General features: G+C 45.3%; 1 protein-coding gene across 1 annotated transcript in view; it reads right to left on the minus strand.

Annotated features, from left to right (window-relative positions):
• LOC126259217 (gamma-interferon-inducible lysosomal thiol reductase-like) overlaps positions 1–513 on the minus strand; it is a 31,815-nt gene extending 31,302 nt beyond the window's left edge. Inside the window, exon 1 of the mRNA XM_049955819.1 lies at positions 360–513. Within this exon, the coding sequence (XP_049811776.1) occupies positions 360–428 (69 nt within the window). The 5' untranslated portion in view covers positions 429–513. The remainder of the gene's footprint in view (positions 1–359) is intronic.
• Positions 514–17,469: the final 16,956 nt, after the last annotated feature.

Here is a 17,469-nt window from a genome sequence, read left to right on the forward strand (position 1 = left end):
AGGAAAGGTGAAACACAGAAAGCTCCAACCACCGGTTTCAGAATAAATGTTACACGTTCGGCACATAAGAGATTACTATGCAGTGCGAAATCGAAAGCGGATGAAACAAAGACCAAAGCGAAGCGTGGACGTCTTTACTTTCACTGTAATTCAGTGTACGAACTGCCGAAGAAAATAAAGTGTTTCCGGTTCCATGATAATGTATTTGATAATCCCTGAGCGCGCTACGTGGAAGAACCGACTGTCGTGATATGCAAATGACATAGGAAACAGTCCACGTATTCACCAAAGCAGTAATATATGGTGAGTTAGCACTGCGAGCACCTAACTCCACTCCACATACTTCAGCTGGCACGTACCTGGGCGTGTGCGAGGTTAATCGCACCTGCAATCGCGAATCCGTACAGCAGGAATAAGAGGAATGCCATGGCACACGTCCGAACAACAGCAAGGCAGCTGACGCTTTGCAGGCAGGCTGCGTTCACGCAGGCTCTTATACACTCGCGCGTCTGAAGGTGAAGCAAAGAGAAATGCTGAACCGCTAACGTCTTAAGGCGCCCGTCGTAACCAGGTTGCCTCTAGCACGGCCGACTTTCTACGGCTCATGTGAACTGTAGCTTCTCCGAAGCTGTTTACTACCCCTTCTTCACATTCGGTTTAATACCAAATAAACTGCGAGGTAAGAAGCGGTGTTTTAATTGTCTTTTAAAACACTCGAGCACGTACAAATGAAAACGTTAGCATATAACTGGTGTACGTGTGGCAGTAAAAAGTTTTATGTGCGATTGTGTGATTTCTGTCTTTTTGAACAACAGTTTTCATTGCCCTAGTGACGGAGAGTGTATAGAGCTTCAAAGATGTTTGATAATGACGGTATTGTGGTGCCGGTTGCTTGAAGTGCGGACTCGCAAAGTTATCTTTTGACCAGTATTGCACGTATTCTTTTCCGCACTATATCTTGATGATAAATTTGAAGCAGCGTGTCAGACATTATAACTGGTTCGGAGACCCCTTCCTGAAACACAGTAATTCTTTATGTTGGTCTAGCGGCGACAGGAGCATCAAGTTTCAAAGATGTTTGACAATGACGGCATTGTAATGCCGGAAAGTACCGGCATAATTGATTAGTCTAGGGATATACTACCCCCCCCCCCACTACGTATCGCTTACACAGGTATCGTGAGTAAAAGATTAGAACAATTACTGCACGCACTGAGGCATTAATTCTTCCCGCGCTTCATATGTGAATGGAACAGCAAGATCCTTATCAACTGGTACAACGGGACGTAGCCTTTGCCATGCACCCCACGGTGGCTTGCAGAGCATAGATGTAGACGTAGATGTCAAGTACACACTTGCAATGTTGTTTTTTGACTATTGTTCCACGAGTTCTTTCTTGCACTGTAGTTAAGATATTCAGTTTGAAACAATGTGTCAGACATGGTAACTGGCTAGGAGACACGATCATAAAACACGGTGGCTCATAAAGGAGATTTTATTTAGGACCGTCCTATGGTCTAAATTCGTTAGTGAGTCTAGTTTTATTAAGTAATCTATTATATTAAAGGCAATGTCCTGACTAACTGACACATCATCACCCGGAACAAACCACTGGAAATAGAAACCTGAAATTTGGAGAGTATGTTGATCTTGTACTGTCGGTGTCATTCAAGAAAGGATTTTTGGGAATTCCATCCCTAAGGGTGTGAAATAGGAGACGAAAGGTTTTTTGAAAATATGTCGCTATTAAAGCAACATTGTAGCTAGAACTACGAAAATTGGTATTTGGTTTCTCGGTAAGGAATAAAAAATACGTGTTTTGCCATTTTTGGAAATTAATCCGTATAAGGAGGAAATACTGAGTGAAAGATTTTGAAAATAAATTATTATCAAAGAACTACTAAAGCATTTATAAAGCTACATCTACGAAGATTGGTGTTTGACTTCTCGGTTAGAAAAAAAATAAAAAATATGCCTCAGTGTTTTGAAAATTCAATTTCTATCAAATTATTTAATTATGAAACCATTTTTAAAACTAAATAAAAGAAAATTAGCATTTAGCTTCTTGGTTAGAAATAAAAAAGTACGTGTTTCAGTGTTTTTGGAAATTCAGCCCCTAAGAGGGTAGAGTAGTGGAGGAAAGTTTTTATGGAAATGTTTGATTGCTGAAGCATTTTTTGAAACTAAATCTGTGAAATTTGTATTTGGCTTCTCGGTTAGTAATAAGAAACATTTGTTTAAAAAAAATGGTTCAAATGGCTCTGAGCACTATGGGACTCAACTGCTGAGGTCATAAGTCCCCTAGAACTTAGAACTACTTAAACCTAACTAACCTAAGGACAACACACACATCCATGCCCGAGGCAGGATTCGAACCTGCGCGGTTCCAGACTGTAGCGCCAGAACCGCTCGGCCACCAGCGGCCGGCCATTTGTTTCAGTGCTTTAGGAAAATGAAAACTTGTATGAAAATATTTTGTTATATTTAAAAAAACTTAAGGCTAAATCTATGAAGACTGTCAAGGAATGAATACGTGTCAAGGAATGAAAGTGTTAATGGAAATTTCACCGCAGGAGTAACAAAGACCTCTTACTGCAGCTACCAGAATCGCTTTTTGGTCAGAAGTACATTCGGAAAAGACCGTGCTTCTGTGGCCTTAATTAGAGCGAAAAGTTTAGGAGGCGTTGCATTTGTGAACAACATAAAAAGTCGATTAAAGAAAAAGAAGAAAAATCTGCGCAGAACGTACAGCCTACGCGAGCGAAGCAGCGCGCGCCCGGCAAGTCAAAGGATAATGGGAAAGTCGCTATCTGAAAATCAGTTTCGGTACAGGAAATGTATGGGTGCAGTGGACATTATCATATCGCTAAGATTAATCGTAGAAACCGATTAAGGAAAAGATAGATGCCATTGTAGCTTTCATAGACTTTGAGGAAGAATTTGACATTATGAAATGATAACAAGATTATCAGGCGTTGAACGAGATACATGTTAAATATAACGAATTAAACGTGGCATGGAATATGTACAAAGCTTTGTAAGAACGTATCGAGCTCTGGCAAGAGACATAGATACAAAGAGGAATCAGACGAGAGTATTCACTTTCATCAAGTTATTTTGGGTTCCCTCGCAATAAGTCTCAGATGACGTAAGAGAAAAATTGGGGGACGAAGAAGTACGAGTACTAAATACTGTAAAAGCATATAGAATGGACCTTTAGTGTTTTGTGAATGATATTGCATTTCTTGCTGGAATGTGCTAGAAACCCAAAAGAAATTGGATTGTAAACGAACAAATAAAAAGTCAAGGCAATTGTGAGGGACACAGTATGATGCAGATACTTTTCATATATCCGAAGCAAGATAAATCTTATGAGCAGAATTAACTCGGTTTCGAAAGCTTTCAACGAAAAGAAGAAATATTTCATCTCAAACAACATTAATATGGGATTAAAGACACAACGATCTGAGTCACACTGTTCTGTTTCCCTTAAAAAAGAAAAGGTAAAGCTGACATAAGTATGAATGTCGGTTTCAACACCACAGTGCTTTACTAATCGTAACTTGGCATATTTGACGTTAACAAACATTGGCAGAGGTGAAAGAAGCGATTAGCGGTAGATAAAATTCTTAGAGCGGAGTGAAGATCGAAGCCGAGACATGGATCTTTAAACTGTCATCTCAGCACTGAGCCACCGAGCGTTACTTCATAGGTCTAAAACCTGGCAATAGGAAAGAAGTTTAGGATGCAACTTCCCGCCATGATGAAGTTAATAGAAGCTCGGGTTTTCGAACGGTCGGGAAGGAATCTGCCGCTTCCTTTCAAAGGAATCACGGCAGAATTTTGTTTTACGGGGAATGACCTTAATCTGGATGCTCTGTGATCTGAAGCGCCGATCAGAACACGAATCCAGCATGTTAATGACTACACCACTTCGCTCGATGGGAAATTTGGAGAAAAGGGGAAAAGAGAGACACACTATCTGATCAAAAATATCCGGACAGTGCTATGTAATGTGGAACTGACCACTAGATGTCAGGAGAGGCGGCCCGCCAATGTAAAGGAGGCGGGCAGTAGTGTGTTGTCAACAGAGACAGCAACAGCAGAATGAGTCGATCAGGAGAGTTCAGTGATTTATTAAATAAACATTTTGTAAAGCACGAGGCGTGTTTTTTAAGTAAGTGCCATTTTGAAATTAAAAAAGACGTGCTAAGATATACCAATAATTTTATTTTTACATGAAAGCCTGTACCTTAATCTACGCACTGGCGCCATTACAGTCTGATTCTTCCTTGTTTACGTTGTGTACTGAGTGTTTAAGATGCCTCCGATAATCATGAGTCCCGCCGACTGTGAAGTACGGGCTGTTATAAGATTTCTTAGTGCTAAAGGCCTAAAAGCGATCGATATCCATCGTGAGATCTGTGCAGTATACGGAGAAAACATTATGAGTGATGGAATGGTAAGAAAGTGGGTGAGAGCATTTTAAGATGGCCGCACAAATGTGCATGATGAAGAACGGAGTGGGCGTCCTTCGGTCGTTAATTAAAGTTTGGCACAGGAAGTGGACAATAAGGTGAGAGAAAACAGACGCTTTACGATTTCCTCCTTGCGGGATGACTTTTCCTAATGTTTCTTGTAGTGTTTTGTATGGAATTGTGACCGAGCACTTGAATTACCAAAAATTGTGCGCACGTTGGGTTCCGAAAATGTTGACGGATGTGCAAAAAACCAAAAGTTTAGACAGTGCATTGACTTTCCTTGAGCGGTATCACAACGACGGTGATGATTTCTTAACCCAAATTGTTACGGGCGATGAAACATGGGTGGCCTACGTCACACCAGAATCAAAGCAACAGTCCATGGAAGTTGCGCATGCCGGTCGCGGTGGTCTAGCGGTTCTAGGCGCGCAGTCCGGAACCGCGCGACTGCTACGGTCGCAGGTTCGAATCCTGCCTCGGGCATGGATGTGTGTGATGTCCTTAGGTTAGTTAGGTTTAAGTAGTTCTAAGTTCTAGGGGACTAATGACCACAGATGTTAAGTTCCATAGTGCTCAGAGCCATTTGAACCATTTTTTTTTTTTTTAAGTTGAGCAAGGGCATCGTTTTGCTGCAAGACAATGTCCGCCCGCGTGTGGCGAATCAGACCAAAGATCTCATCACATCTTTTCGATGGAAACCTCTAGATCATCCTCCGTACAGCCCCGATCTTGCGCGCAGTGACTACCATCTAGGTACAGGCTTTCAAGTAAAAATAAATTTATTGAGGAATCTTAGCACGTCTTTTTTTAAATTTGAAAACGGTACTTACCTAAAAGACACGCCTCGTAAAAAAGCTTTTAATGCCTAGGGCAATTTTCCTATCGCAATTAAAGTACGATAACTACTCTGAAGAGCCAATGAACTGGTGCACCTGCCTAACATCGTGTAGCTCCCCCGCGAGGACGCAAAAGTGTCGCAACACGATGTAGCAAGGACTCGACTAATGTCTGAAGTGGTGCTGGAGGGAACTGACACCATTAATCTTGCAGGGCTGATCATAAATCCATAAGAGTACGATGGGGTTGCAAGGCATCCCACGTATTCTCAATAATGTTCATGTCTAGGGAGTTTGGTGGCCAGCGGAAGTGTTGAAACTCAGAAGAGTGTTCCTGGAGCCGCTCTGTAGCAGTTCTGGACGTGTGGGGTGTCGCATTGTCCTGCTGGAATTGCTCAAATCCGTCGGAATGTACAATGGACATGAATGGCTGCAGGTGATCAGACAGGAAGCTTATGTACGTGTCACCTGTCAGAGTCGTATCTAGACGTATCAGGGGTCCCTTATCACTTCAGCTGCACACGCCCCACACCATTACATAGCCTCAACCAGCTTGAACAGTCGCCTGCGGACATGCACGGCCCATGGATTCCTGAGGTTGTCCCCCTACCTGTACACGTCCATCCGTTTGATGCAATTTGAAGCGAGACTCGTCCGACCAGGCAACATATTTCTAGTCATCAACAGTACAATGTCGCTGTTGACAGGTGGTCCAAGCGAGGCGTAAAGCTTTGTGTCGTGCAGTCATCAAGGGTACACGAGTGGCCCTTTGATTCCGAAAGCCCGTATCGATGATGTTTCGTTGAAAGGTTGGCACGCTGTCACTTGTTGATGGCCCAGCATTGAAATCTGCAGCGATTTGCGGAAGGGCCGCACTTCTGTCACGTTGAACGATTCTCCAGTCGTCGTTGGTCCCGTTCTTGCAGGATCTTTTTCCGACGACAGTGATGTCGGAGATTTGATGCTTTGCCGGTTTCCTGATGTTCACGGTGCACCCGTGAAATGATCGTACGGGGAAATCCCCACTTCATCAGTACCTCGGAGATGATGTGTCCTATCGCTCGTGCGCCGTTCAAATTCACTTAAATCTTGATGAAATGCCACTGTAGCAGCAGTAACCGATCTAACAACTGCACCAGACACTCGTTGTCTCATGTAGGTGTTGCCGACCGCAACGCCGTATTGTACCTATTTACGTATCTCTGTGTTTGATTACGCATGCCTATACCAATTTCTTTGGCGCTTCGGTGTAATTTCGCTTGCTATCTGCAACCGTCTTCAGATAGTTCAAAATGTGAAGAAGCTGTCAGTATGCATTGGAAAGCATCACATTAGCTGTAGTCATGCAATAACACACGTTCGTAAATACCAAGACAATAACAGTACGTGGTTTAAAAACCGTGAGAAAGCCAGGTTCTAGATCGTAATCCCGCAGGATGACGGTAATATAGGAAAATGTGAAGTCGCATGAGTACAAGTTGCATCAAAAGTTCATTATTTGTACTACAACAGCAGGTATTACCGTGAGAACAGTACATGCAACGGTTCCAAAATTTGTGAGCTTTCCCACAGCCTGGCTTATAAAAGACTGATCCTGCATGGCATATGAGGTAATCATCTTCATACAGCGTGCACAGGTTGAAGAATAATTGGAAAGTGCTGCAAGCCCGCTAGTCTGACAAGACACAACTTGTGAACATTTTATAAAACCGACTTTCTTCGAACTATGCACAAACAGTGCGAGCTGTGTAACAAGTTGCAGTGTCCTGCTGGTAGATGCCATCGTACCGAGGAAAAAAGTGCATGTAGGGGTGGTTCAAAATAGTTCAAATGGCTCTGAGCACTATGGGACTTAACTGCTGAGGTGATCAGTCCCCTAGAACTTAGAACTACTTAAACCTAGCTAACTTGAGGACATCACACACATCCATGCCCGAGGCAGGATTGGAACCTGCGACCGTAGCGGTCGCGCGGTTCCAGACTGTAGCGCCTAGAACCGCTCGGCCAATCCGGCCGACATGTAGGGGTGCACATGGTCCCTAAGGTAAGACCCATACTTGTGTTGATACATTATGCCTTCCAGAATGACGAGGTCACACAGGGAATGGGACGAAAATTTCCCCAGACCATTACGCTTGTTCGAGTGTTGCAGGGTGTTCGCTTTCAGATGTTTCATGCCGTACACGGCAGGTGCTATCTTTCCGATGCAGCATAGAACGTCATTCATCTGAAAAGCCCACCTGTTGTCACTCTGTGGACGTCCAGTTGAGGTAAAGGCGTGCGAATTCCATGCTTTTTCGCCGACGAACAGCAGCAGTAAGCATGGGTGTATGAACCAGACACCTGCTGTGGAGGCCCATATGCAGGAACGGTGGCCGAACGGCCGTTGACGAGACACTGTTGGTAGCCCCTTGGTGCATCTGGGCGGTCAGTTGCTCAACAGTTGCACGTCTACTCCGCCATATACATCTATGCAGCCGTCGTTCAACACTTTCATCTGTAGCCCGTGGTGCACCACAGCCGTCTCACCACCTGTTTTGGATAACGCTGTTTTGCCGTTCACCGTATACTATACCCACGGCGGCACACGATCAGTTTACAAACTTAGCCGTTTCGGAAATGCTTCCACCCTTGGCCCGAAAGCCAATGATTATTGCCTTTTGATGTCAGATATATCGCTCCATTTCTGCATTACGACAAAAACTGCACAGTTTTACGTGTCCTCTAGACACGCGTTATGTATGATCCACTACTAGTGCTGCCATCCGCCGACTGTGAGTGGTTATTGCACCTTGACGTTGAACATAGGTGGAGGTCACATTAATATGACTGGACTGCGTAGCTTGTCGCAGCCGTTGTTGCATTTGTCGTAAATAGTATATGATGTCATAAATGCGACAGGAAACGGCAACGGCGCCCACGATTCAGTTTGTGTGTACCGTGAAGCGGGAGATTCTAAAGTGATACGGTTTTTCCCTTTTCAGAGCTTCATCTGCTAAGTCTCCTCTCCAACACCTAGAAGTCTGAAACACCATGCATACACTGATGAAGCAAAACATTACGAGCACAGCACAGCTCCAGGCTGAATGCCGCCTGTTGGCGCTACCGGCACGTGACACAGTAAAGGTGCGTCCACACGGTGCCTGTATTTGTATTCAACTTTGCGCATGCGCATAAATATCAAACAGCGCTACTACGCATGCGCATTTGTAATTTCTTGGAAATGGAAGCCGTACGTAAAGCACATTGTTACCCGCCTTCGGTGGGAATCTTCGCGCTCTTAAGCAGACGACAGGCAGTTGAGGCTGTCGTGTGAAATGCATCGTGTGAAGATTGTTTGAATAAAGATTCGAGATGTGTTCCCCTGAGAGTCATGTATTAGATTAAAAGTCTCCGATCATATTTCTGTAAAGAATAAGATGCTGCAAGTTTGGAAATAGGGAAAGTGAGAAGAATAAACCAAAAATTAATGAAAAGTGTATATGAAAACTGTAGATGAATATTCATGCTATGGCGACTTAAAAGCACAGCTGAGGAGCCTGACATCTAAAGAAGAGAAGTGATGGGATATGCGGAGATCCTGAACATACTACTAGAAACACACCGAAGCGCCAAAGAAACTGGGATAGGCATGCGTAATCTAATAGATATGTAAATAGGCAGAATACGGTGTTGCGGTTGGCAGCGCCTATATAAGACAACAAGTGTCTGGCATAGTTGTTAGATCGGTTACTGCTGCTACAATGGCAGGTTAGCAAGATTTAAGTGAGTTTGAACATGGTGTTGTAGTCGGCGAACGAGCGATGAGACACAGCATCCCCGAGGTAGCGATGAAGTGGAGATTTCCTGTACGACCATTTAACTAGTGTACCGTGAATATTAGGAACACGGTAAAACATCAAATATCCGACATCGCTGCGGCCGGAAAAAAATCCTGCAAGAACGGGACCAACGACGACTGAAAAGAATCGTTCAACGAGACAGAAGTGCTGCCTTTCCGCAAATTGCTGCATATTTGAATGCTGAGCCATCAAAAAATATCAGCGTGCGAAACCTTCAAAGAAACAACATCGATATGGGCTTTCGGAGCCGAAGGCCCACTCGTGTACCCTTGAAGACTACACGACACAAACCTCTACGCTTCGTCAGGGCCCCTCAACACCGACACTGGACTGTTGATAAGTGGAAACATGTTGCCTGGTCGGACGAGTCTCGTTTCAAATTGTACCGAGCGGACGGACGTGTACGGGTGTGGAGACAACCTCAGGAATCCATGGAGCCTGCATGCCAGCAGGAGACTGTTCAAGCTGCTTGTGGTTCTGTAATGGTGTGGGGCGTGTGCAGTTGGAGTGATATGGGATCCCTGATAAGTCTAGATACGACTCTGACAGGTGACACGTACGTAAGCTTACTGTCTGATCACCTGCATCCATTCATGTCCATTGTATATTCCGACAGACTTGGGCAATTCCAGCAGGACAATGCGACACCCTACACGTCCACAATTGCTACAGAGTGGCTCCAGAAACACTCTTCTGAGTTTAAACAGTTCCGCTGGGCACCAAACTCCGCAGACATGACCATTATTGAGCATATCTGGGATGTTTTGCAATGTGCTGACCAGAAGAGATCTCCTCCCCCTTGGTACTCTTACGGATTTACGGACAGCCCTGCAGGATTCTAGGTGTCAGTTCTCTCCAGCACTGCTTCAGACATTAGTCGAGCCCATGCCACGTCGTGTTGCGGCACTTCTGCGTGGTCGCGGGGGCCCCACACGGTGTTAGGCAGGTGTACCAGTTTCTTTGGCTCTTCAGTGTAGAAATGAAGCACACTGATGATGCAAAAACACGAAATTAAATAACACAACTTCCGTTCTAGAGAATTCTGGCGTCTATAATTCTCAAATTTGTCGTGTCCCAGGACCTTCGCGTCAAATTTCATGTTTAAATACAAATGACGCACTGACGATAAATTAACCTTCACACAGTGTCTAAGAACCTCCGTTAAGTATTTCTCAGTTTCAGGAATAACCACTTTTATTTCTATTTATTTATTTATTGGTGTTCCATTGTTCCAGTGCTAAAGAGAAATGCATGGATATGGAAAGAGTCATAATTATACACGAGAACAGTACTTGCAGATGCTACTAGATACGACTTTTAATATTGTACACGATAAAATACGCTAATAATTACAAGCTTAGGCATTTCCTACAGTGAAAAGAGGTACAAAACAATGAGATAATAAATTACAACTCTCCCACATTACAAGCTTCAAATCTGATACAATTTATATGCTTTGTTTTGAACGAGGAATAAACGAGTATGTAAGTTGCGAGTTCTAACTGACAAAGTTATATCGCCAGTCTTATCGCTGCAGTCTCCCAAGCAGAAAACCTAAAATATCGTTGTGATCTCCTCCTGAAATTTGCAGACAAAATATTGTCTTCACTTTGTATTTCTCATGCGTCTGTTGTTTACATACTTCTTCACTTACAAGGGAACCTTCTCATCGCACCCCCCTCAGATTTAGTTATTAGTTGGCACAGTGGATAGGCCTTGAAAAACTGAACACAGATCAATCGAGAAAACAGGAAGAAGTTGTGTGAAACTATGAAAAAAATAAGCAAAGCACCCAAACTGAGTAGTTCATGTGCGAGATAGGCAACAACAAGGATAATAGAGCCGGCACGTTAGCTCAGCGTGTTCGGTCAGAGGGTTAGCAGCCCTCTGTAACAAAAAAAAACTGAGCTAATCGATCAACAACGAACTTAAACGGATGTCTTACGACGTCCGCCCCGAGCAGATGCAACGAACAACAGCGAACAAAATGAGACTAAAAAAAAGGTCCTTGGTTCAAGTCTTCCCTCTAGTGAAAAAGTTTAATTTTTTACTTTCAGACAATCATTATCTGTCCGTCCGTCCGTCCGATGCGAGGTAACTGCGTCGTAGTATGGGGACGCCACACCTAAACAACATCGAAACACACGACGTCAGTCGACTACAGCGCACGGAAGAGAGAGTTTTCCTGCTAACGAGGCTCCCTGGCTGGCAGTTGACTGTTCGCTACTTTGGACGAGAGTGCATTAAATACGTGAGATGTATTCCGTGGGCAATATGAATCCAGCAAATATAGTTCGCGACTTCAATAACAAGGTCAATGAATATTTTCGCACGGTTTTGCGGTGCGGTCGCAAAACACAGACACCAAACTTATTACAGTGAACAGAGACGTCAATGAACGAACGGACAGATCATAACTTTGCGAAAATAAAGAAAGTAAACTTTTCACTCGAGGGAAGACTTGAACCAAGGACCTCTAATCCGGCAGCTGCTCACGCTAACCACGGGACCACAGCACTCCTAAGCTGACGCAGTCCTTGATGTTGCCTATCTTGCGCATGGACTACTCAGTATGTATATTTTGCTTATTTTTTTCATAGTTCCACGTAACTTCTTCCTGTTTTTTCGATTGATCTGTGTTCAGTTTTTGAAGGCTTATCCACTGTGCCAACTTATAAATAAATCTGAGGGGGGTGCGATGGGGAGGTTTCCTTGTTAGAGTCGCTTTTGCGTTTTCCTTTTCTGTCGCCTTTTCAGTACAATAAACGCAACACGAGCTTTCAAGCAAAGAAAGGGATAACAGATTGCCTGCGGGATGAGGCAATGAGTGGACACGAGAAAGCCCATGCGTGCACGCGTTCTTTCCACAAATTTGTGTGCCTGCCCTTTTATTGGTTCAAATGGCTCTGAGCACTATGGGACTCAACTGCTGAGGTCATTAGTCCCCTAGAACTTAGAACTACACTCCTGGAAATTGAAATAAGAACACCGTGAATTCATTGTCCCAGGAAGGGGAAACTTTATTGACACATTCCTGGGGTCAGATACATCACATGATCACACTGACAGAACCACAGGCACATAGACACAGGCAACAGAGCATGCACAATGTCGGCACTAGTACAGTGTATATCCACATTTCGCAGCAATGCAGGCTGCTATTCTCCCATGGAGACGATCGTAAGGATGCTGCATGTAGTCCTGTGGAACGGCTTGCCATGCCATTTCCACCTGGCGCCTCAGTTGGACCAGCGTTCGTGCTGGACGTGCAGACCGCGTGAGACGACGCTTCATCCAGTCCCAAACATGCTCAATGGGGGACAGATCCGGAGATCTTGCTGGCCAGGGTAGTTGACTTACACCTTCTAGAGCACGTTGGGTGGCACGGGATACATGCGGACGTGCATTGTCCTGTTGGAACAGCAAGTTCCCTTGCCGGTCTAGGAATGGTAGAACGATGGGTTCGATGACGGTTTGGATGTACCGTGCACTATTCAGTGTCCCCTCGACGATCACCAGTGGTGTACGGCCAGTGTAGGAGATCGCTCCCCACACCATGATGCCGGGTGTTGGCCCTGTGTGCCTCGGTCGTATGCAGTCCTGATTGTGGCGCTCACCTGCACGGCGCCAAACACGCATACGACCATCATTGGCACCAAGGCAGAAGCGACTCTCATCGCTGAAGACGACACGTCTCCATTCGTCCCTCCATTCACGCCTGTCGCGACACCACTGGAGGCGGGCTGCACGATGTTGGGGCGTGAGCGGAAGACGGCCTAACGGTGTGCGGGACTGTAGCCCAGCTTCATGGAGACGGTTGCGAATGGTCCTCGCCGATACCCCAGGAGCAACAGTGTCCCTAATTTGCTGGGAAGTGCCGGTGCGGTCCCCTACGGCACTGCGTAGGATCCTACGGTCTTGGCGTGCATCCGTGCGTCGCTGCGGTCCGGTCCCAGGTCGACGGGCACGTGCACCTTCCGCCGACCACTGGCGACAACATCGATGTACTGTGGAGACCTCACGCCCCACGTGTTGAGCAATTCGGCGGTACGTCCACCCGGCCTCCCGCATGCCCACTATACGCCCTCGCTCAAAGTCCGTCAACTGCACATACGGTTCACGTCCACGCTGTCGCGGCATGCTACCAGTGTTAAAGACTGCGATGGAGCTCCGTATGCCACGGCAAACTGGCTGACACTGACGGTGGCGGTGCACAAATGCTGCGCAGCTAGCGCCATTCGATGGCCAACACCGCGGTTCCTGGTGTGTCCGCTGTGCCGTGCGTGTGATCATTGCTTGTACAGCCCTCTCGCAGTGTCCGGAGCAAGTATGGTGGGTCTGACACACCGGTGTCAATGTGTTCTTTTTTCCATTTCCAGGAGTGTAGTTAAACCTAACTAACCTAAGGACATCACAAACATCCATGCCCGAGGCAGGATTCGAACCTGCGACCGTAGCGGTCTTGCGGTTCCAGACTGCAGCGCCTTTAACCTTACGGCCACTTCGGCCGGCTTGCCCTTTTATTCAAAATGTTCAAATGTGTTTGAATTCCCAAGGAGCCAAACTGGTGAGGTCATCGGTCCCTAGACTTACACACTACTTAAACTAACTTATGTTAAGAACAACATACACACACACACTCATGCCCGAGGGAGGACTCGAACCTCCTGCGGAAATGGGCCGCGCAATCCGTGACATGGCGCCTCATACCTCCCGGCCACTCCGCACGGCCCATTTTATTCCCGTGCATATTGTGGTCATGACTCAAGGGAAGTACGAGGCGTGTTTTTTAAGTAAGTACCGTTTTGAAATTAAAAAAAGACGTGCTAAGATATCTCAATAATTTTATTTTTACATGAAAGCCTGTACGTTAATCTACTTTTCTCCATAATTTCCGTCAATATTGAGGCACTTGTCATAGCGTTGTACCAGTTTTTGAACACCCTCCTCATAGAAGTCTGCCGCCTGACTTGTTAACCATTTCATCACCTCAGTTTGATTTCGTCATCGTCTTGAAGACGCTGACCGCGCAGGTGTTTCTTCAAGTGCAGGAACAGATGGTAGTCACTGGACGCAAGATCGGGGCTGTACGGAGGATGATCTAGAGTTTCTCATCGAAATGATGTAATGAGATCTTGGGTCTGATTCGCCACATGCGGATGGGCATTGTCTTGCAGCAAAACGATGCCGTTGGTCAACTTGCCACGTCTTTTGTTCTGAACTGAATGGCGCAGATTGTGCAATGTCTTACAGTAAGCTGCTGCATTGATTGTCTCATTATGAGGCAGAAATTCAACAAGCAATACTCCTTTTCTGTCCCAAAAAACTGTGCATATGATTTTCCGGGCAGAAAATGTTTGTGTAAACTTCAGTTTTCTGGGTGAATCTGAGTGCTGCCATTCCATGGACTGTTGCTTTGATTCTGGTGTGACGTGGGCCACCCATGTTTCATCGCCCGTAACAATTTGGGTTAAGAAATCATCACCGTCGTTGTGGTACCGCTCAAGGAAAGTCAATGCAGTGTCTAAACATTTGGTTTTGTGCACATCCGTCAACATTTTCGGTACCCAACGTGCGCGCAATTTTCGGTAATTCAAGTGCTCGGTCACAATGCCATACAAAACACTACAAGAAACATTAGGAAAAGTCATCCCGCAAGGAGGAAATCGTAAAACGTCTGTTTTCTCTCACTTTATTGTCCACTTCCTGCACCAAACTTTCATTAACGACCGAAGGACACCCACTCCGTTCTTCATCATGCACATTTGTGCGGCCATCTTTAAATGCTCTCACCCACTTTCTTACCATTCCATCACTGATAATGTTTTCTCCGTAAACTGCACAGACCTCACGATGAATATCGATCGCTTTTAGGCCTTTAGCACCAAGAAATCTTATAACAGCCTGTACTTCACAGTCGGCGGGACTCATGATTATCGGAGGCATCTTAAACACTCAGTACACAACGTAAACAAGGAAGAATCAGACTGTAATGGCGTCAGTGCGTAGACAACAGATGTAGGTACCCAGTGCGCATGCGCATAACGCTGAACGCAGCACTGCGGTCGCGGTGTGGCAAAACGGTACTTACTTAAAAAACACGCCTCGTAGATAAGCGGAGCAGAGACGAATGGGAAATCATTCTAGCGACCATATGGGCAGCAAATGGGGAATCCACTGACAGCTTGTTGTGGGCAGGCGCCCGGGAACGAGCATTACAGGAACGACGAAGCCGGTCCGCTGTTCGCGTGCTTCTACCGGGAGCACCTATGCAAAGTGACTGGAGGACGGTGAAACCACGAATAGGAGACAAGGTGTTAGACGTCCACGCCTCATCACAAAATATGGAGGTCAGCGGCCTGTCCGCTCTGTAAAGCAGGTTAGGCGGCGATCTGTAGCAGATCTGATGGCAGAGTACAGCACTGGTGCAGGCACAAGTGTTTCGAAGAGTCCTTTCAGCACAGTTTGTTCAAGATGGGACTCCGCAGCAGAGGATCCCTACACGTTCCTACATTGACCCAACAACATCGTCAATTACGATTGCAGGGAATGCGGAATCATGGAGCCTGGACCGTGGATCTATGGTAGCGTGTCGCCTAGTTGGGTGAATCACGTTCCTTGTTATACCAGGTCGTTGGTCGTGACCGGCTGTGCCGTCGTCCAGGCGAGTGGTTGCTTGGAACATGCACCCTGCTTCTGGCACAGGTCGATGTTATGGCGATATTCACCACGAGTTTCATGGGCTCTGTGGTAATAAACGAAGACACCGTGACAACTCTGGTGCACCTGAACAGTATTGCAGACCACCTGCAGTCCTTCATGTGTGATGTGCTCTCTGAGGGCAAAGGCATCTTCCAGCAGGGTAACTGTCCGAGTCACAGCGCCAGGATCGTGTTACAGTGGTTTTAGGAGCACGATAGTGAACTCATGTTGATGTCGTGGCCATCAAATTCACTTGATATGATCCAGATGTAAAACATCTGCGACTTTGTCTGGCGTCAGCTCCGAGCTCACAAAATCACCGGCTCGTGATTTAGGAGAATTGCGTGACCTATATGCATAGAAAGGTCGAGCTACATATCTTCGGATTCTTCCAAGAATTTCTCGAATCCATGCCACACAATGTCGCTGTTGTATTGCTTTCCAAACGTGAATCAAGACGCTGCGAATCTTTGTAAGTAAATTACTGCATTTTGTAAGTAGATTTTCGAGGGATAGTTGACGTCTGTGTTCAAATGTGTGCCAGTTCATGTTTTTCAGGATCTCTCCCTTGGGTCAAGCAAACTGTGACCATTCGTGGTACCCTTCTTTGTATATGTTATCGGGTGACATGTTTGTACGAGTTAACACTATTTGTTATGGGTCCCACATACTTGAGTAGTATTCTAGGATAGGCCACAAGACAGTTCCCTAAACAGTCTTCTTTGTAGACTCATTGGGTTTTTCCAGTCTCCTACCATTGAACCGAAAGTTCAAAAAATCTGCACAGATTTACAGTTAGATCTTGATAACTTCTGAAAGTGCTGCAAAGATTGACGATTTGCTGTAAGTGTACAGAAATGAAAATTCCTGAACTTCTTAAAAAACGGAAACATAGTGTCCTATGACTGAAGTTCTGCTTTTCCTCAATTGAGCCTATGTGGTCGGTCCATTTGATATTCGTATAAATTGTTACATCTAGTTATTCATATGAGTTGTTCGTTTCCAACTGTGACTAATACTTCAGTCATAGGACACTATGTTTCCGTTTTTTAAGAAGTTCAGGAATTTTCATTTCTGTACACTTACAGCAAATCGTCAATCTTTGCAGCACTTTCAGAAGTTATCAAGATCTAACTGTAAATCTGTGCAGATTTTTTCAGACAATATTCGATTATAAATAACTGGATTATCTGTCTGATGGTTTTACGCTTTGCACGGTAACCATTAAGACAGGCCGCATCTACACCTGAGAAAACACTGACCATTATATTTTTTGCACGTGAATTACACCTCGGCTTTTTTTAAGCAAAACTGCCAACATCCATCAGCTTTAATTGCTGATTCGTTTGTGTCATTTAGTGTTGGATCCGCACATCATCTGCAAAAAAATCAGAACACGAAACCAGTTTGAATGATCTGAACCAACTTTACATTTCTATTATATTTATTGACATAAGACGGGGAAGGTACACTTAGAGAGGTTCGATCTCATACGAAGGCCTTGCCAACAGCCGTTCTTCCGACGAGTCATTTGCGACTGGAACAGGGAGGATCAGCAAGGACAGTGCGACGAAAAATAGCTCAGGGACACGGCGTAAGACCTCTTGC

This window comes from Schistocerca nitens, chromosome 5 (genome assembly GCF_023898315.1).
Source record: "Schistocerca nitens isolate TAMUIC-IGC-003100 chromosome 5, iqSchNite1.1, whole genome shotgun sequence".
Taxonomy (NCBI): Eukaryota; Metazoa; Arthropoda; class Insecta; order Orthoptera; family Acrididae; genus Schistocerca; species Schistocerca nitens.